The 26,213-nt window shown below is 43.2% G+C and overlaps 4 protein-coding genes and 1 non-coding gene across 6 annotated transcripts in view; 1 reads left to right on the top strand and 4 right to left on the bottom strand.

Annotated features, from left to right (window-relative positions):
- Positions 1–3,276: 3,276 nt before the first annotated feature.
- On the bottom strand, positions 3,277–7,750 carry RPL39 (ribosomal protein L39). Its single transcript, XM_034782474.1, has 3 exons — positions 7,612–7,750; positions 6,502–6,605; positions 3,277–3,648 (listed from the first exon to the last, which is right to left on the bottom strand). The coding sequence occupies exons 1-3, from the start codon at positions 7,612–7,614 to the stop codon at positions 3,600–3,602; spliced, it is 156 nt and encodes a 51-aa protein (XP_034638365.1). The 5' UTR covers positions 7,615–7,750; the 3' UTR covers positions 3,277–3,599.
- LOC117883466 lies at positions 4,213–4,344 on the bottom strand. The gene has a single exon (XR_004647283.1). It is a non-coding gene; the product is annotated as a small nucleolar RNA SNORA69 (small nucleolar RNA).
- Positions 7,751–9,983: 2,233 nt separating the features above from the next.
- UPF3B (UPF3B regulator of nonsense mediated mRNA decay) lies at positions 9,984–19,651 on the bottom strand. Its single transcript, XM_034781259.1, has 10 exons — positions 19,145–19,651; positions 18,295–18,401; positions 18,043–18,149; positions 16,679–16,777; positions 15,929–16,039; positions 15,323–15,366; positions 14,092–14,280; positions 13,396–13,556; positions 12,158–12,470; positions 9,984–11,136 (listed from the first exon to the last, which is right to left on the bottom strand). The coding sequence occupies exons 1-10, from the start codon at positions 19,271–19,273 to the stop codon at positions 10,993–10,995; spliced, it is 1,404 nt and encodes a 467-aa protein (XP_034637150.1). The 5' UTR covers positions 19,274–19,651; the 3' UTR covers positions 9,984–10,992.
- Positions 19,652–19,722: 71 nt separating this feature from the next.
- Positions 19,723–21,540, top strand: NDUFA1 (NADH:ubiquinone oxidoreductase subunit A1). Its single transcript, XM_034781262.1, has 3 exons — positions 19,723–19,885; positions 20,188–20,277; positions 21,402–21,540. The coding sequence occupies exons 1-3, from the start codon at positions 19,784–19,786 to the stop codon at positions 21,420–21,422; spliced, it is 213 nt and encodes a 70-aa protein (XP_034637153.1). The 5' UTR covers positions 19,723–19,783; the 3' UTR covers positions 21,423–21,540.
- Positions 21,541–21,678: 138 nt separating this feature from the next.
- Positions 21,679–26,213, bottom strand: part of LOC117882671 (putative defense protein 3) — a 10,150-nt gene continuing 5,615 nt past the window's right edge. For both annotated transcript variants that reach the window (XM_034781261.1, XM_034781260.1), the window contains 2 exons: positions 25,714–25,778; positions 21,679–22,739 (listed from right to left, as the gene is read on the bottom strand). In XM_034781261.1, the coding sequence (XP_034637152.1) occupies positions 22,639–22,739; positions 25,714–25,778 (166 nt within the window). In that variant the 3' untranslated portion in view covers positions 21,679–22,638. The remainder of the gene's footprint in view (positions 22,740–25,713; positions 25,779–26,213) is intronic.

The following is a 26,213-nucleotide window of genomic DNA, read 5'->3' on the forward strand; positions in this document are numbered from 1 at the left end:
GGGGGCGCAGGGGTGTGTGTGGCTGTTGCTTCAGACGCCGCCCCCAGCAGCTCCCATTGGCCACGAATGAGGAATCGCAGCCAATGGGAGCTGCTGGGGGCGGTGTCTGAAGCAACAGCCACACACACCCCTGCGCCCCCTCCTTCCCCAGGTTCCATCGGCTTCCGGGAGCAGCGTGGGGCAGGGCAGGCAGGCAGGCAGGGAGCCTTCCCTGCCCCCAGTGCGCGTCGGGTCGGAGCCACTCTAGGTAAACACTGGGGGAGGGCGGGGGGGAGGGCGCGAGGAGCTTGTGGGCCGCATGTGGCCCCCGGGCCGCGTGTTTGAGACCCCTGGTCTAGTTCTACTCTCAGGATTGTAAAGTGACTGGTTTCATCCCAGCCCTGACTCTCATGATGGGGAGAAACTTTGTCAGCAGCCTATCCTGGTAGGTATAATTGCTTTGATCACTCCTGCCCAGGTTAAGGAAAGGAAGCAAACAAGAAAGGAGAGGGGTGGGATTGATGGATCTAACAGGGTTGGTTTTCAGCCTTCCCCAATGCTGTATCTTCTAAACGCCTGCAGCCTCAAACAACAGGTCTCTTCCTCAGTGGTTGTACTTGTGAAGAGAGAAGAAATTCAAGATTCACAAAAACTTTTGGATTAAAAAAACAAAACAAAACAAAAAACCCACGAGGAAAACTTATGAGAAAGCTCCTTTTAAAAAAATTGGAGTGAGACTACTTGCAGCACGCGGTCTCGTTAGATTTGAAGCATTTGAATCATTTTTATTAATGCTTCGTGCTCATCTTCTGTTGCAGACTTATCCTCCCCTCAATGATGCAGAAATTAGACTATCACACATCCCCAGGAAGGGCAGCTGGAAGATCAGATATGATGTGTCCTAAGCCTGTTACAGAACACTAGCCCAACGGGTGTCACTAGACATTTTTTGGTGGCCTCAGAGTGCAGCCACCAACTCTTGCTGGTGGCCACCCTGACAATTTTTTGTAAAATACTTAATTAACTTTAGAAAAAACAAATAAATATGCACATAGACATGTCCAAATGATTGTAATTTTTTATGTAGGCATTTATTGCACTCAATAAAAATAATGTACAGTTTTGTCTTTATTCATTACTAGGCCTAAACAGAATAGAAACAAAATAATGCTCTTTGCATGTTCTTGTCTTTTTTGTTGTTTCTTTTGCTTTTAAAAAAATTTTTATTACAGATTTGCTAGCTAGTATATCTGTTTCTGTGAAAAGCGATATTTGTTAACACTGCTTTGCCCCCCACAGTCACTGCGGCCACACAAAAAGCCCCAGCTCACTGCATGCAACTGTGGTAGCCACAATTGATCAGAGAATATCAGGGTTGGAAGGGACCTTAGGAGGTCATCTAATCCAACCCCCTGCTCAAAGCAGGACCAATCCCCCGACAGATTTTTGGCCCAGATTCCTAAATGGCCTACTGCAGGATTGAACTCACAACCCTGGGTTTAGCAGGCCAATGCTCAGACCACTGAGCTATCCCTCCCCTGGTTAATGCTACACTAGCCTCACTTGCCTTTGGTAACTAGGATTTCCAAAATGCCTTTGGAGAGGTAGTTAGTTGTGTAAGGCCCAACGAGCTGCCGTAAGCAAGTATGTGACCTAGCTCAGCACATGCTGCACCTTCACTGCCTGACTATGAACGCCAGTAAAAAGATCAGCTCCACCCTCTTTATCTTCTTAAAAATTGACAGCATCTCTGCTGGCCCCACAGGCATGGTGATAAAGGCTTAAAGCTTCCCCAGGATGTGGTGTGCTGCCACCAGGGAACTGAGTTTCAACTAAACTCCCTTAGAAGGGAGAGCAATTGCAGCTCACTCCTCTGCTCCATTCAGCACCAAGCTCGCTTGGTCTCAGCCGCACCAGCGCACAGAAGTAAAACCACAGCTATTTCCAGGTACCAAGAATGTATATACCAGACCCCACATGGCGGAGAGCAGGGGATCAAGACAGGGCTCAGTTCCTACTGACAGTGGTACTCAGTGTGGATCTTGAGCAAATCATCTTGCTGTGTTCCAGTTCCCCCACTAGAAAGATCTTTGTAGAACTTCCCTCTTTGCATGCAAGGTGCCATGTAATTGCAACATCATCTAGTTAAGGGTCATTACTGCACAGTGCAGGTATTACTGATGACTCAACCAATTATATTCCCAACTGCTATTCCTCCCCACCTCCACAGAGAAACCTCCTCCACCCTTCTTAAACTATCAGTTTTTTTTATTATGTTGCAACTAGAAGCATTAATCATTCAGTTGTGCTGATAACTGATCAGAAGTAGGAAGAGCAGATAGTCTTCAGTGTTTAAATGTCACTTATAACCCTAACTGGAAAGATTTTCACCTCCAGTCATCCCCAACATCTCACTGTTGACTTTTTATACCCCTTCAAAATCTCGTGTGGATTAAAGTGACTATCCAAATGCAAATTTCCAAAATTCAATCTGGCTATTTGAGAATAAAAAATTGACTGGGCAAGGTTTTCGTAATGCATCACTTTTGGATCTGCAACATAAAAACAATTTGTGCACCACCAGCTGAATATGAAGAAGTGGCCAATGCATGTGGATCGCTCCATGCTTCATTTTCGCAATATACACTGCTTGCGATTTTGGAGAATATACAACATCCCAGTCACTGCAAAAAGACTTGGGGCCAGATTTTTAAAGATACTTAGGAATCTGAAGATGCAGATAGGTGCTTAAATACCTTTGAAAAAATCTGGCTCTTGGTGTACAAAAGGGTTGTATCAGAATAAAGCAAACCGATTAGGCAGACTGTTAAATATTAGCAAGATGGCATAGATAAGATGAATACAGCTATTTATAAGCACCAAGACAATACAGGATGGAACCTCCTGGGAACTAGGGATTTTCCAGTTTGCTTTAGAAGGGTTTGATTATTTTACTTATTCATGTAGAGTCCTTTGCACATTCTACATGAGTGTGATCCTGACTAGTTCAGCCACCTCTCTTTCTCGATAGAGACTGAGATTTTCTTTTAAGTAAAGGCAAGTTCATATTTCTAAATTGGATCCCAAGTTTGGTTGTTAATGTATAATTATGTCAAAAGGGTACAAAAGGGAGATACTAGTTTTGTCTGCTCGTTTCAAATAGTACAGATAAGAGATTGGGATGGCAGGATCTTTTATCACACACTGATAAATGCACACATTAATTTCAGTCTTTATTGTCCAGATTATCCACCCATCTCAAGCAATGCATGTAATAAATTCAGCCAGAATCATTTATTCAAAGGATCAATAATGCTCATATTTATTAACAAACCTGTAAACTGGCAATACAAATTAAGTCAATATATTTGAGCACAGAAATAAAGAACGCTAATTGAACAGAGTCTTCATTTTTCAGTTATAATATTCCAAAGAGTCTATTAAAGTCATCTTTCAAGACTGCAGTTTGGTTTGGTTTTTGGGTGTGTGGGGGGAGAGAGGGGAGAACAACAAGATTCAACGCTTCAAAATGGGTCTGTGGTGGTTTTTGTAGCAATGCATATTTCAGGTCTTGGCGCAGGAGAGACACATGTCATTAGAGTTCCCATCAGAGCAGCTCTTTACAAGCCCAGCTTGGTCCTTCTCCAATGTCTCCTTTTGGAGTTGTACCTAAAACAAAAGCAGCACACTTAATAAGCAAGGCACACTTGACAGTCTGTAACGCAGACCACAATCACATTCAGAATTAACCCACTAGTAAGGAGCTGGAATCTCTTGTAAAGGTTTAGTTGGGAAATTGTCAATTAATTATGTTAATAGCAAATTACTTCATATTCATTTTTTAAACTATTTTCCATATATACTTGCTTTCCTTTTTCACTAGGTCTATGAACCCATATTGGTGTAATAATATCAGCAGCTTTAAAAAAAGGTGAAAGTTCCCAGAAGCAAACTTACCTAGAAGACAGCAGCACTGGGCATGGACATACACTGTGCCACTTTTAGAAGACAAGACAGTCCCAGATAGCCTAGAATTCATGAGTTCAATGCTGGCAGTAAAGAACTGGCTAGCTCTTAAAACATCACCACTAGTACCATTTTTACCAAAACAAAACAGAAGTGGAATCCGAGAACACAAGAGCAGTCCATTGCACCATGGAGAAAGCACTTTTCCAGGGAAATCCACTAAAGCACTCATTCAAAACCTGCATAACCGAAGACTGTAAATGTCATACTTGTACATGTTAATGATCAGCGGTTTCACCAATGCAGAGGTGAAATCAAAGGCAATATTAACAGAATTACTCTCAGCAGGAAAATGGCAGTACTCCCACAGAATGAAGCACTGTAATTGCAGCCTGCTTTATCAAATACTTTGGGCAGAAAACTGATGCTTTTGGTGCATTAAGTGTTAGAAGACAAAAATAATTAAAATTATGCATTTTAGTAACCCTAATGCTCAACATGCCGAGAACACAGCTAGGTAGGTACTATGCCCCTTTTACAAATGGGTAAACTGAGGCACAGGGCAAAGCGACTTTCCCAAGAACAGAGAGCAACTTAGCTGTAGTGACAGCACTAGAACCTAGCAATCCTGACTCCCAGACTCCTGCTTTAACCACTAGCTACACTCACTCAGAGAAACAAGGGGAACCAGCAGCAGAAAAAATAAAAGTAAAATATAGAAATATACACATACAGTGGAACTGAAGGAGTTTTTCCTGCAAAGAGCTCTGTACTTCACCTGCAGCAGTTGAGGATATGAATAAACCTAAGGCACTTTAAGTGTTGAAGACCGCATAGAAGAGAAATACACTGTATCATAGAATCATAGAATATCAGGGTTGGAAGGGACCTCAGGAGGTCATCTAGTCCAACCCCCTGCTCAAAGCAGGACCAATCCCCAGACAGATTTTTGCCCCAGATCCCTACATGGAGCCCTCAAGGATTGAACACACAACCCTGAGTTTAGCAGGCCAATGCTCAGACTGTTTTGTTTGAAGTGTTGTTGTAGATTACGTTTTATTTACAATTAAGGTTTAGATTTTGTCATGGTTATTTTTAGTAAAAGTCAGGAAGAGGTCATGGGCAATGAATAGGGCCCTACCAAATTCACTGACATGAAAAACGTGCCACGGACCGTGAAATCTGTATAGTGTAGGGTAAAAGCACACAAAAGACCAGATTTCATGGGGGAGACCGGCGTTTCTCAAACTGGAGGGAGGGAAGGGGCCTGACCCAAAAGGGAGTTGCAGGGGGAGTAGCAAGGTTATATTAGGGGGTGCCGCCCTTAATTCTGCTCTGTCTTCAGAGCTGGGTGGCCAGAGAGTGGCGGCTGGTGACCAGGCGCCCAGGCCTGAAGGCAGCACCCCGCCAGCAGCAGCGCAGAAGTAAGGGTGGCAATACCATGCCATGCCGCCCTTCTGCATTTCTGCCTTCAGAGATGGGCAGCCAGAGAGTGGCAGCTGCTGATTGATGGCCCAGCTCTGCAAGCAGCAGCGCAGAAGTAAGGATGGCAATATCATACTATGCCAACCTTACTTCTGCGCTGCTTTGCCTTCAGCCGCTGCCCTCCAGCTCTGAAGGCAGTGCCGTTACCAGCAACAGTGCAGAAGTAAGGGTAGCAGTACCGCAACGCCCCCCCCTTACAATAACCTTGCCACCCTCCCTCCCCCATAACTCCTTTTTTGGATCAGGACCTCTACAATTACAACACCGTGAAATTTCAGATTTAAATAGCTGAAATCATGAAATTTATGATTTTTAAAATCCTGTGACCGTGAAATTGACCAAAATGGACTGTGAATTTGAACAAAAATTCACAGGAGCCCATGACCTGTGACGTTACTTAAAAAAAAAAAAAAAAAAAAAAAAAGTAGGGGGGGGGCTCAAACCCGGCTCCAGGGGGGGGGGGGACGGGGGGGGGGGGGGGGGGGGGGGGACACAGCCCCAGCCAAAGCCACGGGGTGGGCGAGCGCACACACGTTTGCACAGTCCTGGCTCCAGCTGAAGAAAGTCACGGAATCTGTGACTGCCGTGACCTCCCTGTCTAAAATGTATACTTATTTTTAAAGTAGCACAAGCAAGTACCAACATGCAATATATCTGTGAACAACGGTGGACAAAAGCAAGTACAGTATTTCAGTCTACATATGCATTCTGGTAATGATTTGTGGTTACAAATTGTCCAAACTTTATGTATTAGCCCATCACCATCCACAGACCTTCAACGAAATTCTTTCGTAGCAAGGTTCCCCAGACACTGTATTTCAGGAACAGGGGATGGATGCCCTCAGGGTAATCACAGATGGGTTTTCCTCACAACACATCCATGAGTACAAGACTCTTCGATCCACCTGCCACTATTCATAACGTAGATGGAGCTAGTATAACTAGGGGCTTTGGTCAGTACAGCTGTGTCAGACATGGACCTTCACAATCCCAACCAACAGAAGTGTGTATATTTTTTGATCGGGTATGGCAGCAAGCTGTGAATTCTCAGAAAGCAATTGCTGTTTTTACCTGATCTTATTGCCAGTTTTCATGCGAATCCACTGTGGGATGGGCCGGTTCTGTTTTTGCTTCTTGGCAAGGAATCGCTTGATCTTGAATGTCTTGTGGGACGACTGAGGACAAAAAGATAAAGGGAAGACATTGGAGACACTCTCTCCTATAACAAGTTGCATTCAGAGACCTCCCTACAGATGCAGCCTGAGCCTGTAAGAACTTGCCCACACACAGAAATATCAGTGGTAACTAAAGGGACATGGGTAAACCCATTGAGGTCAACTGGTGCAATGGTGCGAGTGGACACTCTGCATCAGTTTCAACCTATTCAAAGCTGCATCGGCTCAGTTAAATAGATTTAGTCTCACACTTAAACTAATGCAACCAGGTGTGCCAAACATGGAGCTGACGGGTGACTCAGAGGGAGCAGGGCTAAGTGGGACTCAGTAACCTGAATCCATTCCACAGAGCTCAGTGGCCATCACAAACAGTAAAGACCACAAATCCTGGCTCCAAAGCCAACGCTACCACAAACTTCCCGGGAGCGGGGCGCTATGTACTGGACAGGGAGCGCTCAACTTCCCCCCCCCCAGCCATCAAGGCCACGTGTATTAGCCTAGTGCCCCCCCACCAGCCATCAAGGCCACGTGTATTAGCCTAGTGCCCCCCACCAGCCAGCCTGCTTCCCCTACTGAGCTGGGGGGGGGGCTCCGCATCGCCCAGCCATGGGCCCCAATCCCCTGGCCCTATCCCCGCAGCAGCGGGGTGCAGGAGGGCACCGAGGGACAGGAGAGCGCCCAGGACATGGGCTGGCAGCACCGGCCCCAGGACGCTGCGGGTGACTCCTGCACAGGAGGGACAGTTCCCCCCCTACCCCCACCGGGGGCCTCGCTCGCCGGCCTGAGCCTCCCGCCAGGAACCCGCTCGGGCGGTTCGTGGCTGCCCCGGCTAGGAGCGGAGCCGGGAAGGGGGCGGCCCCTGGCCCAGACACCCCCCGCCCTCCAAGCCTGTCCCACCCCCCGATTCCACGCGGGGAGAGCCGGGGGGGGGCCCCCCGCAGGCCCTGGCCCCGGTGCCGGGCGCGGATCGGCCCGCGCGGCAGCGGATGGGGCTGGATTGTCTCACCATGGTGCGGAGCGACCGGCCGGTCACTACAATGGCGGCGCAGGAAAGGAGGGGGTGGGGCTAGGGAGCAAGGGGTGATGGGGAGGCGGCCTCGGGAACAGCGACACCCAGCGCTTCCCCGGGACTACTGCAGCCTCGTCTCTCGCTCGCTCACGCCCCGCGCCTGCTCCGTGTTAAAGAGAAGCGTCTAAGGTGCCGGCTCCCCCGCTCTCTGAGCAGCCAAAGCCGCTGACACAGCCGCTGTAACCCGCTCCACAGACCGAGCCCATCTGGCTCGTTCAAACCACCCCAAGCTGATTACTCCCCATGTTGTTTTGAGGGGACAAGGCCTGAATGCTCTCTTGTTTCTTGAGTAAATCTTTGGTTTTCTTAAAATATAACAGAAGTCACCCTCAAAAAACTGCTTTTTTGGTGGAAATTAATAAAAGGGATACATTAGCAGTTGTTAGCAAGTTTGCCTTACACAGTTGTCATTTAATTGTGAACTTCTCAGGGCAGGGGCTGCGTCTGCTGCTGGCACAGGACGTGTGTGGAATCAGCTGTTCCCAACTCAGCAAGGTCACACCATTATTTGGATGGGTAAACTTAGGCCTTGTCTACACTAGCAAGTTTCTATGCAGGAAAGCAGCTTTCTGCGGTGTAACTCCTTAGGTGTACACACAGCCAAGCCACTTAGTGTGCAGAAACTGCAGTTGCAGCACTGTAAAAAACCCCACCCCAACAAGAAGCGTACAGCTTTCTGCGCCAGGGCTATAGTGTAGACACCCTGGTCGATTACAGCACTGCGATTGGCTTCCGGGAGGTGTCCCACAATGCCTGTCCTCGCCTTTCTGGTCATCAGTTTGAACTCGACTGCCCTGCCCTCAGGTGACCAACCGTGAGCCCCATCCATTAACTTCCTTGGGAATTTTGAAAGTCCCCTTCCTGTTTGCTCAGTGAGCAGTGGTCTCAGTGCATCTTTCCAGGTGACCATGCCTGCTCCACACACCAGGCAATCCTCCGCTTGGAGCAATGCTGAGCTGCTGGACCTCATCAGCATTTAGGGAGAGGAGGCTGTCCAGTCCCAGCTGCACTGCAGCCATAGAAATTATGATACCTACAAACAGATTTCATGATGCATGTCAGAAAGGGGCCATGATCGGGTTACAGTACACGGCAGGGTTAAAGTGAAGGAGTTGCGGAACGCCTACCACAAGGCATGGGAGGCAAACCGCCGCTCCAGGGCTGTGCCCATGAGCTCCTGGTTCTACAAAGAGCTGGATGGGATACTCAGTGGCAACCCCACCTCCACTCTGATACTCAGTGGCTTGCGTGCCAGTCAAGACTGGACTGAGCCAAGAGGAGGAAACCTTGGACAAGGATGTGGAGAGGGAGCGGGAGCCAGAGGCAGAGGATGACTAGGAGGTCAGAGATGCATGCAGCCCGGAGCTTGTCTCTACCCTGGAGAAGGCTAGCCAGTCAGAGCTGCTGTAGCTTAGTAAAGTGCAAACAGGAGGGGAGGTCCCGGGGAAGTGGCTTTGATTTTGGGAATTGCTGAAGTGCGTGGATGGGGGCAGGAGGGTTGCAAAAAGCAGGCTTGTGTCTGTATGATGCGCGTACCACCACATGCCTTGTGTGAGCGGCGGAACAGGGTGTTGATTGACTCCCTCACTTCACGGAAATCCGACTCTGAGATCTCCACAAAACTCTCATGGAGCTACTGGGTAATCCACTGCCACAGGTTCTTTGGCAGAGCTGCTTTGTTTCTTGCCCCCTTAAGGGTAACTTTCCTGCACCACTCTGCTGTCACTGGGGGCGGGGGAGGGGCATTGCTGCATACAGGTGAGCCGCATAAGGGCCAAGGCAGAAGCCCTTGGAGAAGACCCTCCCTTGATTTCTTGCTCATCCTCAGCAGCGAGATATCTTCCATAATAAACACAGCCAGTGGAAAACATGGGGACAGTAATGATTATAAGACTGAATTCCCCCCCCCCCCTCCTCACAAGCCACATGCCCAGTGTACAGTATGGTCCTGGAACACTGATTTCCCCTCTGTAGGAGCTGGATTTTATAATGTACTATGAGAATTAATGTATGATTTGATTTCATCCTGTCAGCCAAGTCGCATTTTTCAGGAACATAACTACAATGGTAAGTGAGGAGTTACTGTAACATTATGCTCTGTAATTTAGCTACAGTGATGTATTAGTTTAGTATTTTCTGCTGTTCTCAGCAGAGTACAGGGATTTTTTGTTATTGAGTTAGAGGCCATTTGACAATCTTAACTCATGTACAATATTAATATGAAAAGCTTTGATAAAGGATAAATACAGTTCATGAGATAAGGCTAGCTCTGTCATGCCCCCAAATAGAAAAGTTTCACTGAAGACAGATAAGTTAAAGTATCTTTAATATTTTGAGATATTTTATTGGTTTTAGTACAAAACAGCTAAGGCTAAAACTTGCTCGCTTAAAGAGGATCATTATTGGTGAAGTTTCTTCTGGGCTGTGAAATAACACTCCAATGGATTAGGAAAGATGAAGCAGAGATTGAAATGGCAAGTTTCCTACTTTTAAGACACTGAAAAAAAAGGGAATGCTTGAAAAGAATCAGACACTCTACACAGCTATACTAAAATTAAAAAAAAAAAATTGTTTCAGTGTAGGTAGGCAGACATTACATGACAAATTTATCAAAAAAGGAAATACCCAGTAATAACAAAATTATTCCTACACTGCAATCTTTTAGTTCAACTACTTCATTCAGTAATCCACTTCCTACATGGAAGATTCTTTATAAGGCCTCTCCCCACTTTCCAAACTTCCTACTGCTTCTATCTTGAAAAGGTTTGTTCTGCAGAAAACCAGGAAAAGGCTTCCCCAGACCACTGATGGCCCAGCTACCATAGTCCGAGAACTCTGTTTTAGTGCTAGGATTACACTGTTTACTTGTAACTATTGTAGTCTCAGACTCAAACACCACGCAGCATAGCAATATAGGATGTTAGCTTTTGAGCAAAACTGCAACTTTAACTTTGCTCCTCTTTTTAAGTGTATCAAACACTGGTTCAGGACTGCTTTACAAAAAAGCTCTGCTTTTAAATCCAGGTGCCATCCTCCTGACCACATGACTCGCATTTCTCATACGTAAGGCCACAAAAAGCTTTTCTACTTTGCAAACTGCAAACATTTTCTTCTCCATTGTAGTCTGATGCTATGAAAATAAATTCCAATAACAATGAGAACACATTTCAAATTCTGAGGTTCTTTAACCAGAAACATCCAACAGCACAATGTCCCCTCTTCTTCCTTTGTTCCTTCTCTTTGAAGGCACTTCTGGATTGCGTAGTACATGCTCTTTGGCTGCTTCGATAATCAGAACACATAAGGCCTGTGTGCTAATCACTCCTCTTCTTTTGTATTACTGGTCTCACTTTCCTGTTTATCTGCTCCTTGGTCCACAGACTTTGTAGCCATATCTTCATAAGGACACAGTCTACTTCGACTTCGAACTCCTGGCTGGTATAGCTGCATTGCTGGACGATCCTGAAATAAATCAGAAGGTATCAGACAGGATGATGCTTTGGCTATTAGACAAATTCCTATAATTTCTAAAGGGATGATACTAAAAAAGGCAAATAGAACACCACACAGACCACTTCAGACTTTCCCAAAATATTATTAATTAGTCAGTGACCCCCAACATTACAAGTTCAATGACAAAGAGTAACTGCTCAAATAGCACAGATGAGAATGCTGCTTTAGATTATGCACCCAAGTATTTTAAAGCATTCACAAGGATAATATTTTAAGGAACAATTCAGTTTGTCCTCTTCAAGCACATGAGCAAATTTCAAAGCTTCTCCCAAGGAACATTTTTTTAACTAAAAACCATGAAAAACACCCACCCACCCATAGATGCTGCAAATGCAGAATTAATGCACATCTAAACTGGATGTATTCCTATCAATGGAAGGAATACATATTTTGGGGGTATTTTGCATATAGAACGATAAGTACATTAACATGGGGTCTGTGCCATGACACTGCATAGCAGTGCCTTATACCTGATGCAGCAGCCTCAGGAGTGTTTGGAGAAGGTATAATAGGGGTGGCTGCTTGCTATATCATTTTCTCTCGCTTACAGAGATGTACTTTCTGGCACTAACCCACACGCAGCATCTGCAAGAATCTAGTCCTACCATATCAGTTCTCTGGTGACACAAAAGTTAAAAAAACAACAACATTTATCTGCTGGCAAAACCAGGACAGACATTTATTAACTTTTGTTCAGAACTTGCCAGTAACAGCTGGACTTGTACATAATTCCTACAAAGGCAACAAGAAATTTGCCAAGACTAAGTTCATCTTAGCAGCAGCAAAGCTTACAAGATCTGTCTATTTTTCCCCTCAGACACGATGGCAAAGTTTACAGTTGAATTATTATATGAAGGAGAAAAAATTTCAAAAAGGTAAGAAATAGCATGACCCTCCCCCTTAATTAACATTTACTATAAAACCACAAACATGACCTTATAGAATGGGTGTGAATTTAAAGAGCCAGCACCTTATTTCTGATGCGATCTCTCTTAGCTGCATCCTCTTTTTTGTCATCTTTGGTTATTTTCTCAGCTTTTTCTATGTTGCCTGTAAAGTCTGGAAGCTCACTTTTCCTTCCTTTCTCTCTGAATGAGTTTATCTCCTTTTTCACCTCTTCCTCTCTTTTTCTAAAAACTTTTTCTTTCTCAAAGCGTTCCTTCTGCCTACGACGCTCTTCATCTTGGCGTCTTTGTTTCTCCCGCTGCAGTCTCTCATATTCTCTCTCTCTTTCGAAGTCTCTCTCCCGCTCCCTGTAATCTTTTCCATATTCATCTTCAGGTCTGTATGAAAAACACAGCGAGAAATTAAGCTTAGAAGACTGGATAATCAAAATCACAGATCTGTGTAATCACTACTACAGCTCCAAATTTGCATCAGTGTTGTCAGACATGGATTTGTAGATTTTAGACAAGAGTTAAAATATCCTAGAAGCCTACAGTCATATTTTACTACAGATACAGAAATAACTGCAGTGAGGATGTAAACCTTGATAATGAGCGAGAACACTACAGATAGGAAGTCCCACAGTTCTAGTCACATAGCTGACTAACTCCCTCTGTGGCCTTGGAAATTACTTAAATCTCTGCCTCATTCCTCTGACACATGGGGGAAACCCACACCTGTATACATCACATGGATGTTGTGAGGATTAGTTATTGCAGTATATGGTTGTCATTCTGGGCTGCATTCTGGCATAAGAATGGCCATACTTTTCCTTCCTGCCAAGGCCTCTAAAGGGATATACATTATGAGTATTGTGGACTTAAAGTGACCCCTATGCTCTCAGAAGCTGCTATAAGTGCAGGCTATGGAGCTGTTCTCATTTATGTTAGAGACTGTGCAAGCCCAAAGCCAGCCCCAGAATTTGGAGGACACAGAGGTGGCTTAAAGCCATCTTTGCCCAACGGCTGTGTCTCCTGAATTGGGCTCCATTTGTAAATATCTTCAAATGAAAGCCCAAGTGTTTATGATAAAACACTAAAATTTGTCTATTAAACAAACAGCTATGAAATAGTTCAAGTCCAGATGAACCCACCCCACTCCCCGATCATGAGTACACTCTCCCAGACGATTCAGATCAGAGACATTTCTTCATTTGAATTCAAAAGCTGTTCCTGGACAGCGCAGCCTAAGTTTTAAATTACTAGTCTAGAAGGGCTGGGGTTTTTTTGGTAAGCCATATATATTAAGTACTGGAATACTAACTTTTTTGCCTTCTCCTCTTTATTCTCCCCATCGGATCGTTTGGCTGACACGCTGATTAGAGCACCAGCAGCCTTTTCTTCCCTCACGATTTCTTTTTCCAGTTTCTTGAACTTTTCCTTTTTCTCCAAGTCTCTTTCATCTTTCTCTGGTTTCTTAAGTAGCTGTGAAGAAAAAACACACATTCGATTTAATCAAAGGCTCATTCTTGCTCAGTATAATTTAGCTACTCAGTTGAAGTGACTTCTGCTTAACATGAGAAATATACATATATGTAACTAGTTATTTCCATACTCCCTATGCTCAGAGGTAGTAATGTCTACAACTAAAATAATGATCCCAATCCCAGAATAGGATTGATTTCCCTGTACAGTATGAGAACAAGATAAAATACTGAAGATGGTAATCAAATATAGCCAGTTACCCAGATTATATTAAATTCATATGTTCTGGGGAACGAAAGCATATACACAAGTATTCAAATGAAAATTGTTTATGAAAGATAAAACTAAAGCAACTAACAATCAACATACAAATCCTTACTGTACTTTAACAAAAACATGAACATTATGAAATAACTAGTCTACTCCTTCAAGATCATGAATTACTCTTGGATAAGTATTCAGTGAACACATTTTGTATGCAACTTTTACAGGGAAGGGAGAGGAAAACAGCCTATAACAATGATATGTTCTGTACCTTAATCTTTGGTTCGTCCTTTGATTTATCCCTTTCTTTTTCTGGGCATTTATCAACTTTCTTCAGTTTTTCTGCTTCTTTTCTCTTCCTTCTTTCTTCTTCTTTCCATTTCCTCCTTTCTTCTTCTCTTTGTCTTTTTCTTTCCAGTTCCCTTCTTCTCCTCTCCTCTCTTTTTTCTTCTCTCAGTCTCTGGAAAGGGGGGGGGGGGGGGAGAACAAAAAAAAAATATTTCCCACATTAGAAAAAAAGTTACTTTTAAAAGTTCCATAAGATACCATGTCCTAAAATGACACAAAATTCTCTAAAATATACAGCTTTATAAAACATTTGTGTCTCCCGTTGTATCCTACTTTTAAGCAACTTATTGAAAGCTTCAAAATTCACTGGAGCAGCATTATTATGCATATTTCAGATATCATTAACTCCATATTTTAATGGAAGTTAAAATGAAACACCCACACATCAGAACCCACCCTAAAAAGTTAATCACATCTGAAAGAAAAATAGGTTCATAGGAGAGAAAACACCAAGAGGGCATTAAATTAAATCCTGGTAGCTGCAAACAGTATGTTAAACCGAAGATGGCTTGCCAGTCACACAGCTGCAGCTCACATCGCTCAGTGTTCCACGGTGGCAAGGACTGTTATTAAACCACCATGTTAAGCAAAATATAGCTTGATATCAATACTCTGGAAGCCACTATCAATCCCTGCTAAAACACACAGTTTGTTAAGCATGAACCCAGGTTATACCAAGTATTTGGGATACAGAGTCCAAGAAAACCCCACCCCATTTTAAACATGATTATAATTATTAGACTAAGGCCTTGTACACACTATATTTTTCCTCTGCAAGCATGCACTAGATCTGCTCCACTACACTTACCATCTGCTGAGCAGCATGGATTCAGTTAGGCACCAGGATGCAGTCCCGTAGCAGAACAATCAGTTGTAGGACGTTTCCTCCCCCCCCCCCCCCCCCTTTTTTTTTTTTTTTTTTTTTTAAGTTTCACAACTTTCTTCTGAGGAGAGAAGGAAGCAGGAAGTGCTCCCACCTACCTGAACAATTCTTTAGCTCTGGGAGAATTATTTAAAACAAGGTCTTTAGATCCATTTACCACAAAAGAAAATCTCACTATACAGACATCACTGTACATACACAAGTTCTAAGAGCAAGTTATCAAAAACTGTAACCAAAAAGATTCTGCATAGATTATACAGAGAAATCATACCTGTTTGTTTTTCAAGAAGTTCAGAAGGGGAGTTGTCTTTTTAGCTAAATAAACATTAAGAACATAAATATTTTTGCCTTTACAAATATCAAGATATGTTTGCATAAGTTAGATGGGAAAGACTTATCTCAGTCTATATTAAGTTTTGCTCAGTTTCAGTCTTACTTGTACCACAACTTCTCTCTCTTCTTGAAATGTATACTCTTCATTTACTTATAAATGGCTATGTCTCCTCATTTAATGTTTTAGCTAAACTAAATGAGTCGTAACTTACATTTATATATCACTTCCCGTCCCACAGTACTAATATTAAAGGAGCCAATGCACCCATCACTGAAATTTAACAGCACATAACACAGGTGTTTAGTATAGGTAGCGGAGAAGATTACTATATGCAATTTAAACTAAGAAGAGGGACTGGAACAGGGATGAATAAAGTAGATCTTCACTAGTAGTATTACTCTAAGGACTTAATGATACTAAATAATCTAAAAAGGAATGTAGAGTCCCCAAAGTTCAAAAGTCACAAACCTACAAAATATTGTACTTCGTATGTCTTCCTATACTGTGAGAAGAGGTTCACGTACAAGATATCAGTTTTCATACCTATTAACTCTTTGTTTCTTGCCTCTATTTCCTCTAGTAGTGTTTCAGGAGTCGATGTTAACTTTTCATCATCTGCACTGTAACTTTCCAAAAACTTCTTATACTCTGGGTCTGGAGAGAAAGATTGGTTTGTGCTACAAAATACACATACTGAGCCCTCTTCTGGGAATTTCAATAGTCACTCTGCATTTTCAAACTTATGAACAAACAAGAATGGGTTATATAGTCTTATGAGCTACTGCCCAATGTTTATCTTTAGCCAAGTCAAATCTAACTCTGAGGCAGGAACCATGTCTGGTTATGTTTTGTAAAGTACACAATTAATAGTAATAATGCAAGATTTTAACTACTTTATTCCATAGTGTGCTTATTAAGATATTTTATTGGTTTTGCAATTGTCTGTTTTTCTTCTAGTGTACCAAGCCTACAAAAGCTAACTGGGACAAGGACCATCTTTTCATTACATGTGTGGGTGTTAGCTAGTACAACAGGACCCTATCTCTTGCTGGGGACCACTAGGTACTATCATAATATCAATAATACCTTAAGTACTTTTGTTATAGTAAAATAGACAAGTTATTTTGAAAAACAGAAATGTAATTGTTGCACGTTAAGTGTTTAGTATCAAACATATTGTTACACTAGGACACCACACAGTCAAAATAAATTCAAATTGCTGTTATTAGATACCATGCACCACATAAATCTCCAGTATGCATGCATACAAACAACCAACCCTAGTAGTTATACCATCATCAATAGTCCCAGTTTTGGCATCCTTTTTCTTATTCTTCTTTTTTGCAGATTTTTGGAAAGGTGCAAATTCTACTATGGCAGCATACTCCTGACCTGTTAAATGTAAAATGTTAAAACTGTTTAATCACCAAGGTAAAAAAAACAACACACTAAATTCCTGACAGTGTATTATATTGGGGGGGGGGGAGAGGGGCGACGACACTGGGCGTGTTTATAAGAAACAATACTAGAACAGATAAATAGATAGTAGCTATGAAATTTATGTTTATATATCTGACCACATGACAACATTATTTATAACCCTTTCATCGCAAGAGGATCTCAAAGCACTTTCCAGCCTATACACAAAATACATACAAAACTACATTAAAAGAAAGTTAAAGTTGCAAAATGTAATACTCAAAAGTTACGAAATGCCAGAGCTAAGGTTGCTCAGACAACCTTAATTCAGCATCCCGATAGTTAGGCATTATGATCACATGCTGTCCTCCCCACCCCCAATTCCTGCTTCATTCACCCGGGGGGGGGAAGAGCTGTGTGTGTTCAACTGGGAATATGGAGAAAGGGGAAATTGGAAAACCCAATATGATTGACAAAAAAAGTCCATGCAGAACAGAGAAGTAGTTTCAGAGAATCTAGGTAATTTAAATTGATGCTTGGAACATGAAGCTGGCCACTCAATGCCTTCTGAATAACTGAGATTTCAATTATCATAGCTCCATTTCACAAAAAGCAACTGGTTGGTGGAAGATGAAAAATAAAAAAAATTAAAAGTAAAATCTCTCTTAAAAAAAATAAAAATATATCTATAAAAATATCCAAATAAGACAAGAGTTTCAGGTGAAATTCTGGAAGTCAATTGGAAACAGTGCGCAAGACTCCCATGAAGCCAGAATCTCACCCAGAATGTGTGTGTTAGAGGATATCAGCCTTAGTATTATAAGGCTTTAGTATTAGGTGTTGAATGCTCCCAAAAAAACCACATAACATACTGAAATGAGTTAACTAAACTTAGATTATATACATGTAAATTACTAATGGGCTAGAATTCCTCTTAAGCAGTTTGTTTAGAAAACTTAGCACTAATACTGCTTTAAAAAGGGGATTTTATTGTTATTATTTTAAGCTGTATTTAAAATCTACTACAAAAAGTGTCATGAAGTTTATCGAAAAGACTACATGCAAGCACTGTGTATTTAATCTCAATACATGGTGCCCAAGTATAGTCATGGCACTAAAAGAAAGTGTACAAGAAGAAAAAAAATTGGGACTAAACTACCTGACAATCTCCTAAATCTCATTTAATATATCTGACATACAAACATTTTAGTATATAACCAAGTTTTATGTTTACTTGCCTTTGTGATCAACAAAAACATAACCATCAAAGCGATCCCTGAACAGTACTATGTCTTCTTGGTTTTTAAAGTTGATGTATGCTCTGGAAAACATGTGAGGATACAAACTGCAAACGGACAAAAAAAATAGCAACATGTAAGGAAATGAAGCTGGCTAGTTGCTGATGATTTTAACTATACACACTATAGACAAGTGTAAATTAATTGACATACTAGAGTTACATGAAAAAATTGAAACCTGAAGTGTTGTACCTGGAATCATTAGCAAAGAATTCAAAATAGTCATGTTCAGGCAAAGGCTGAAGATGTTCTTCAAGTTGTTCCTTAGTCAAGCTAGGAGGCAAGCGTCGAATTACCACCTTAAACACAAGAATTTTAAGAGCGTAAAATTATTGTCTGCCCCAACTTTATTTCAGAGGTTACTTGGAAGATGCCATAGGATAACAAAGCTAAGTCAACAACTGTGGCTCATGTCAAGAATGTGGAAATCTATTTCACCCAGCCTGGCTTCAATGCCATTTTTATATCTTAAGTACTGAGTGATCTAGAAACATCACAATTCTTCAAGAAAGCACAGAAAGACTGGGGGCCTGATCCAGCACCCACTTAAGTCAAAGAAAAGACTCCTCCTCACTTCCCAGGAGGAGCAGTCTCAGGCCCTAAGTGATGAGAGCAAGGAATTCAAAGGCAAGATTCCTGAGCTCCGTTCCCTAGCCTACCACTAACTGCTACTTTGGGCAAGTGACTTGGGCCAAACATTTCCCACGTGGCGGCCAGTGGGTCCGGATGCCACCCAGGCCTTGGTTCTGCAGAGTGCTGCCAACTCTCAAAGCGCCGCGCGAGCTCAGCACCTCCCTGAGCAAACCATCAGATCTGGGCACCGAAAAACGAGACACCGCCAGATACTCGCTCGGGCGCCCTGGGCCTGCCTGGCCCCATCCCCAGAACAGCGTCCACAGGCCCCGTCCGGGGGTTGAGGCGCTGGGCTCTACGGAGCAGCCCGGCAGGAGCGCAGGCCGGGGCACGGGAGAAGGGGAAGCGCCGCCAGCCCCAGCCCCGAGCTAGGGAGCCTCGGTCCCGAGGGCCCCGCCCCCAGCCTCACCTTGCTGAGCGTCTCCTTCTTGTCCTTCGGCCGCTCGAGCCGCTCGGGCTCCCCGCCCCCCCTGAGATCCAGGGGGCCCCCGGGCGCCCGCTTCTCTTTCGGCCTAGTGTTCTCCTTATCCTCCTTCATCCCGTTCTCCGGCCAGCGAGCCACGCCCCCTCTCGCCCATTGGCTGCTGCGCCTCTCGCGGGATCACAGCCTTAAAGGGCCACGAACCGCCGCCTGGCGCCGGCGGCGCCTCCTCAAGGATACAGCACGGTGGGGCTGGGCGTTCCCGGCATGCACTGGGGCTAACGGGGGCGGCCGCTCCCGGCATGCTCCCAGCAGGCAGGTCATCGGGGCCACGGGAAGTTCCCGGCAGCCGCGGCAGGCCTAGTGGGACGCCGAGCGCCGCCACCGCCACAGTCACGGGGGGGCCTAGCCCCGCCCTATCGCTGTTGCACTCGTGACCCTTCAGCGGCCTTTGCCTCGGCACAATGGCGGCGGCGCGCCGTCGTGATGCATGATGGGTAGGCGGTGCCCTGTGGGTAGTCCGGAGGCGGGGCTAATGCGCAGGCGACTTGGGGCTGCTTGCGCATGCGCACTCCTGGGGTCGGCTGTCTAGTGTAGCGGTCGGTAGCGGCTCGAGCGGGCGCCGGGATGTGGTACGAGATCCTGCCCAGCGCGGCCATTATGGGCCTGTGCCTGACCATCCCCGGCGTGTCCCTCATCCACATCCACAGATACCTCAACGGGGGCAAGGTCAGGGCCGGGCCGGCTCCGGACGGAAAGGGAGCGGGAGCGGGGGGGTGACACGGAGAGCGGGCGCGGGGGGGGGGGCAGCTGACGCGGAGGACGGACCCCTTGCCCGGTGCTTGTGCAGAGTGAGCCGCTGGAGTCCAGCAGAGAGCGCCGCTCCCCTTCCCCCACCCCGGGAACTACTTGGGGCCTTGTCCGAGCCCAAGCTCGCTGTCCAGGCCAGGCGGCACGATCCTGCTCCCCTCTCCTCGCCGTGTCCAAGCCCCGTTCTCCCAGTGCGGTGACACGTTGCTCTGTGTGTGCAGGAAAAGAGAATCGCTCGCCAACCCTACCAGTGGTACCTGATGGAAAGAGACAGGCGACTGTCGGGGGTTAATGAATACCATCAGTCCAAGGTAAATTCCTTCCAACCTAGGACGGAGCAGATCTATAAATACAAGGCAGCTGAACTCTGCAAAATCCAAACGCCTCAAAATTCAACTAACCAGGAGTTGAAAATGACAGTTGTAGGTCTCTGCATTGAGCACTAGCTATTGTTTGAGTTGAGTTAGACCCTTGGCTGGGTTCTGCTCTCTGTTACTTCAGTCTTGATGGTAACTGAGGGTAGAACTTAGCCTTCTAACTGGTGCAGACAACAAGTGCTTATTTTTAATGCATTGTCATACAGCTAATCAGTGGACTGGCTTGCTTTGATTGGTTCAAATCTGGATGCAATCTTCTGTGCACACCCCAAGCCTGACTCTTTTAGCATTAGTGTCTTTTCATTCTCACTTGATATCTTCAGTGAAGACTTGCTACTGCTAGTACTTAAAGGTGACATGCAAAGGGCTTTTTTGAGTGCCCGTATTTGTTGCTTTATAACATACAAAGAAAGCCTGTAATATTTTATTAGAAATGGCCTGGTCTGTTTTTTCTAGGGGTCTCTGGGATGTTTCTAAGCATGTGTATTATGAGCTGTCGCATTAGTAGAAGGGGTTGGAATGTTTAATTTGTTACATCCTTTCCCCAAGCCTTATTTAGTCATTAAAGTAAAATTAGGGGTTAACACAAATTTTAAACAGTGACAAAATTCCTTTCCCTCTGAATTGCTCAACTTTTCACTCTCCACTAAAATGATGTAATTTCACTGGTTCTGCAGTTAGCATAGAGTGTTCCTGAGCAGACAAGACCTAAATGTCTAATGTAAAGAACATTCCTTTGAAAAACCTTTTCAGATCACCTTCAGTCACGGTACGTAGGGATGGTATAATTTGCACAGGGTTGCCTTGATGAATTGGGTCTCTTCCCTTTGTAACTTCTGTGATGCTATCACTAGAGTTTGCTTAATTGTGCTTTTGTGATTCTTTCCCCCCATTTTTTAAAAAAATTGCATGTTTTTTGGACAATGCTAACTTCTTATTCCGCTGAGGAATTTATGGTTAGAAAAAGATGTGTACTTTCTGAGAAACGTAAACGGGGCGGTGAGATTGGTGTAAATTCTGTATGGATAGTTAAGAGTGTTTCACTTTTTATTTTTCAGGGATTGGAGAACATTGACTAAGAAGCAACTCATTGAGTGAAGAGTCCTAGTTCTTGTACGAAGCAGTTTAGCTCCAGTAAACATGCATGTATATTTGATGCAATGTGTTATATGTTGCACATAAACATGGAAAATGAAAGTGGGTTTCTGCACTTGTTTTATTGGTATAACTTTAAAAGGTGTATATTGAAAATAATACAGCCAACCATAAACATTCTGCAGTCAAACATACAAAAAGGAATACACAACAGAGGTAGGCAATTACCCTAAAGTTATAGATGTGCTTCCAGTTAAGAAACTTGCAACAAAAGTTAGTGGCGTGCCAGAGAGAGTTAAATCTATTTTATTTATATACCTGTTATTTTCAGTAACTTGTATAACTCTCTGCAGATACACTAATAGACTACTAAGCTGCTGAAAATAGCAAAAATAACCATTTATTGAGGTTGTGTCCCCCCTCACGAAATTGGCATGCAATGAGTAATGCTAAGCCTTAATTTCTTATTCATTATAAAGCTGTTAAAGCATCAACTTCTGCTGTCACATAATCAATTATAGGATACCCTTCCCAAAAAGGAGAGGTTGCAAGAATAGTAGCAATACAGTCATTACTTAAAGAAATGACCAGCCTTTTAAGAAATTACTTCTGGAGTGTACCACTACTATTAATGTACCATTAACGAATACAATGCCATTGTCTTAAATCTAAAAGATTTTTTGTACTATTGATGTATAATGAAAAGGTATACAGATATAGTAGTGATATCCTGATGTGTACCATTCCTTATACAAATCAAATGAGTTTGATCTTATATAGGTTCTAATTTAGAATGCAGTTAAAGTCATGGCGTTAATTTTGTTTTTCAGATCAGTTCTACCTGCTCTGAGATTTCACTATAGCTTTGTACTACTCAACTTTAACCTTAGTCCTAGTCTACATACAGATCATGTAATATTAAAACGGCATTGGTTAGGGTTGTGAGAGTAATACCCAGAGAGGGGACATTGTTATACTTATATAACGTGCCTGTAGGGAATAAGCTGTACCAGTATAACTGTGCACTAGAGGGTTGCATTACTTTAACTATATTGGTATAGTTTAAAAACAGTATAACGTGTTTAGACAAAGGCCTTAGGCTTCCAGAATCCACTTCATGGCAGAAGCAAATGCAGTGATTGTATACAGGGTCTGTATTTATTCCTTAGACGTTTAATAGATCCTCTGAAACGCCAACACTTAATATAAGTAGCCAGGTAAAAGCAGTAAGTGGAAAGACATCATTGTCACAATAATAACTGTCCATGTAAGCTTCTCAGCACCACACGTAGCTTTAGAATCTGTAGTTTGGAAAACAAAATAAATGTTGTCTTCAATTTAGAACCAGTTTTCATTACACAGGTGAGGCAACATTGATACTAGTGTGGTCCTCAGTTTTTCCCCCCTTTAACCCTGTTTTAACTATAGGGAAAAAGCAACGAGTAGTTGCCACTTGTTCACTTCCTATTCACAATCAGTGGCAGTACTTAGTAATCACTGTTGTTTTTCAGACAACCAACATCTATGGATTAACAAAGTCTAAGCACAGCTGATTGTGGAAGCAATGAACAGGGCATTAATTAACTTCTAAGAAACATTTCAAACTACTGTGTATTTACCGCATGTTTTATACAACGATTGAGATGTATGCATTGTACCTAGATTAGATGGAAAAACCAAAGCACAGAGAGGTTGTATGACGTGCCCCAGCTCCCACAGTAAGTCAGTTGCAAAATGGAGCACAGTGAGACAAGTGCCTAGTCTCCTGCTCTAGCCATTTTATACTACTACCCTGATTATTAATCTGACAGTCATATCAAATGACTTCCTCACTCCTTGTATGTTCTGTGTAGTTGCAGGTTTTCAAAGGGTGTACAGTTGCCTTGTGTGTCCTTACTGCTAACTTGAGACATTTTGTGTCTTGCTTTTGAATCCCTTTCTGACTGATAGGGCCAATCCTATCATTTATTATGTTGGTTTTAAAATATAATGCTCCTGTCTCAGGGAAGTCATTCCATGAGTCAGACTAGAACGGATTAACTACATTTCAAAAGTGTTCTTGCTGTTAAACCAAGCAGCTACAGAATAAATGAATACCAATAAAGAGAGCTGATTTTTGGATGAGACACACTTAATGTAAAATTTGGATACTACCTGTGCTGTTTGTGTCAAAGCACTTCAACTAGATAGTGCTTTTCTGGTGAATTACCTAGGCTTGATGCTTAGCTAACTCAGTGGGAATAGTTCCAAATCCCCTTCACTCTAGGCATTTGAATTAAGTATGATTTGTGGTTTCAGAGCTTGTCTTTTCCACTTAAAATGAGACCTCATACCATCCCTCAAACTCTTATACAATTCCCCTATACAGTCAGCGTTTAAGACCTGCAGGGACCATTAGATCATCTAGTCCAGGGGTAGGCAACCTATGGCACGCATGCCGAAGGCGGCACGCGAGCTGATTTTCAGTGGCACTCACACTGCCTGGGTCCTGGCGACCGGTCCGGGGGGGGCTCTGCATTTTAATTTAATTTTAAATGAAGCTTCTTAAACATTTTAAAAACCTTATTTACTTTACATACAACAATAGTTTAGTTATATATTATAGACTTATAGAAAGAGACCTTCTAAAAAGGTTAAAATGTATTACTGGCACGCGAAACCTTAAATTAGAGTGAATAAATTAAGACTCGGCACACCACTTCTGAAAGGTTGCTGACCCCTGATCTAGTCTGATCTCCTGTATATCACAGGCTACCACCATCACCCAAGCCACCTGCATGTAGGGGCAGATTATAAGTCATTAGTACGGTTTCTCTTATGTAAGACAAGAACAACACTTAACTGCACACTATAGCCCTGGATTAATGATCCCTAAGCAAGTTGCAGAGACAATCTCTAAAATAATGGCCTTTAAATTGTTCTTCCTAATGAGCAATCAGCTTGAAAATGAGCTTTTGTTTTTGTATTGAAGAGGAGGTGACAGTATCTTACTTCCTTTTATTTACTCAATAACTCCAAGCACATTACAAACATTAATTAATTAAGCCCCAGTATCTGTGTGAGGGGGGCATTGCCTATCCTTGTTTTACTGATGGTGAAACTGAGGCATGGTTTACATGAATTATCCATGAACACATGTTGAGTCAACAACAGAATTTAGGAGGCCTGATTCCCACTCCCTGCCTCAAATGTGTCATAAGTAGCCACCTAATTAACAATGTTGGAGCTACCTAATAACTATGTTGGAGTCACTTTAGAAGACGTCTGTTCCTGCGTAGTTTGGATCACTACTGCTAGGCTGTGTTACTGAACAGGCTTTGAGACTAGCATGCTATATGCCGGGGTGGCCAAATTTACTGAGCCTCTGAGCCACATACAACAATCTTCAGAAGTTCAAGAGCCAAGGCATACCTGCCAGGGTTTGGGGCCTCAGCCCCATGGGAGGTGCCTCTCGGGACTTCAGCCCCACTGGCTGAACCCTGAGCTCCCACAAGTGCGCCCCGAGACCCAGATTTGAGCAACTGCAGATATTAAGTCTTCATATAGTTAACACTGAAAGAGATAGTGGCTCATTTTTTGTCATAGGCTGTGCAACAGCATACATGACAACCTTTACAGTAGGGTTACATTAGTATGCATCATTTGGCCCTCAACGCAGTTAAAGTTTTCTGATTAGGTGAGTTGAGATGAAGATACTCATTCCCTAGAAGAACCAGAAACAAAACCAGCTCTCTACCCTTCTCATGACTTCGATATTTGCATACACAAATTCCTAGTGGTGCAAGTTACTCTTTTACCCCTTTCCAGATGGAGGAGAGAGTCAGCTCTTAGAGTAACTAGTCTATTTTTTCTTCTCTGTGCAAGACTCCCATTAGCTAGTAGCAGTGGCTGACATTTTACTCCATAATACGAGTCATATCTTCATGGGAGACCTGGGATATTTCATTTAGTTCTGTGCACCGTTAGCAGAAATATATTCTCAGACTGGAAGGAGTTCAGAGAAGAGCAACAAAGTTTAGGGGGCTGGAGTGAAAGATTTAGGAGGAGAGACAAAGAGCTACATATGTAAATTCCAGCTTAGTGAACTGAACTGATCCCTTGTATGGTGAAGAAAAATAATTTCAGAGCAAACTGCACGCAGACTAGCACTCTCTGCATTTCTGATACATCAGTGGCTTTTCTCTTGATGCATCTTTAACTCCTATTTGCATTAATGGCAGTTAGCTACACAATCCGCTGCCTTAAATTGGAATGATACATTCACTAATTACTCACCTCTCCAGATCACTTTGGATTTGATACCGAGCCAATAAACTTCACGAGACTGTGCTACAGTTGCCCTGTTCAAAAGAAAAAAGAAAAGTGGAACATGGTTATAAAATGGGAAGAATTCCCTCTCCCACCCTACAAAGATATTCCCAAAAAAAAAGAAGAACAGGAGTACTTGTGGCACCTTAGAGACTAACAAATTTATTAGAGCATAAGCTTTCGTGGACTACAGCCCACTTCTTCGGATGCATATAGAATGGAACATATAATGAGGAGATATATATACACACATACAGAGAGCATAAACAGGTGGGAGTTGTCTTACCAACTCTGAGAGGCCAATTAATTAATTGGCCTCTCAGAGTTGGTAAGACAACTCCCACCTGTTTATGCTCTCTGTATGTGTGTATATATATCTCCTCATTATATGTTCCATTCTATATGCATCCGAAGAAGTGGGCTGTAGTCCACGAAAGCTTATGCTCTAATAAATTTGTTAGTCTCTA

Source organism: Trachemys scripta, chromosome 9, assembly GCF_013100865.1.
Source record: "Trachemys scripta elegans isolate TJP31775 chromosome 9, CAS_Tse_1.0, whole genome shotgun sequence".
In the NCBI taxonomy this organism is placed as follows: domain Eukaryota; kingdom Metazoa; phylum Chordata; order Testudines; family Emydidae; genus Trachemys; species Trachemys scripta.

Bases quoted from the DNA above. Each gene is read 5' to 3' on its own strand.
- NDUFA1 (XM_034781262.1), top strand. From the start codon at position 19,784: ATGTGGTACGAGATCCTGCCCAGCGCGGCCATTATGGGCCTGTGCCTG. The intron at 19,886-20,187 runs GTCAGGGCCGGG...CTGTGTGTGCAG, and splicing joins GATACCTCAACGGGGGCAAG to GAAAAGAGAATCGCTCGCCA. The intron at 20,278-21,401 runs GTAAATTCCTTC...TTTATTTTTCAG, and splicing joins ATGAATACCATCAGTCCAAG to GGATTGGAGAACATTGACTA.
- RPL39 (XM_034782474.1), bottom strand. The intron at 3,649-6,501 runs GTAAAAACAGCA...CTTTTGTTTTAG, and splicing joins AAAACTGGCAATAAGATCAG to GTACAACTCCAAAAGGAGAC.
- UPF3B (XM_034781259.1), bottom strand. From the start codon at position 19,273: ATGAAGGAGGATAAGGAGAACACTAGGCCGAAAGAGAAGCGGGCGCCC. The intron at 13,557-14,091 runs GTACAGAACATA...TTTTCTTCACAG, and splicing joins AGGACGAACCAAAGATTAAG to CTACTTAAGAAACCAGAGAA. The intron at 11,137-12,157 runs GTGCTGGCTCTT...GATTTATTTCAG, and splicing joins GAGATCGCATCAGAAATAAG to GATCGTCCAGCAATGCAGCT.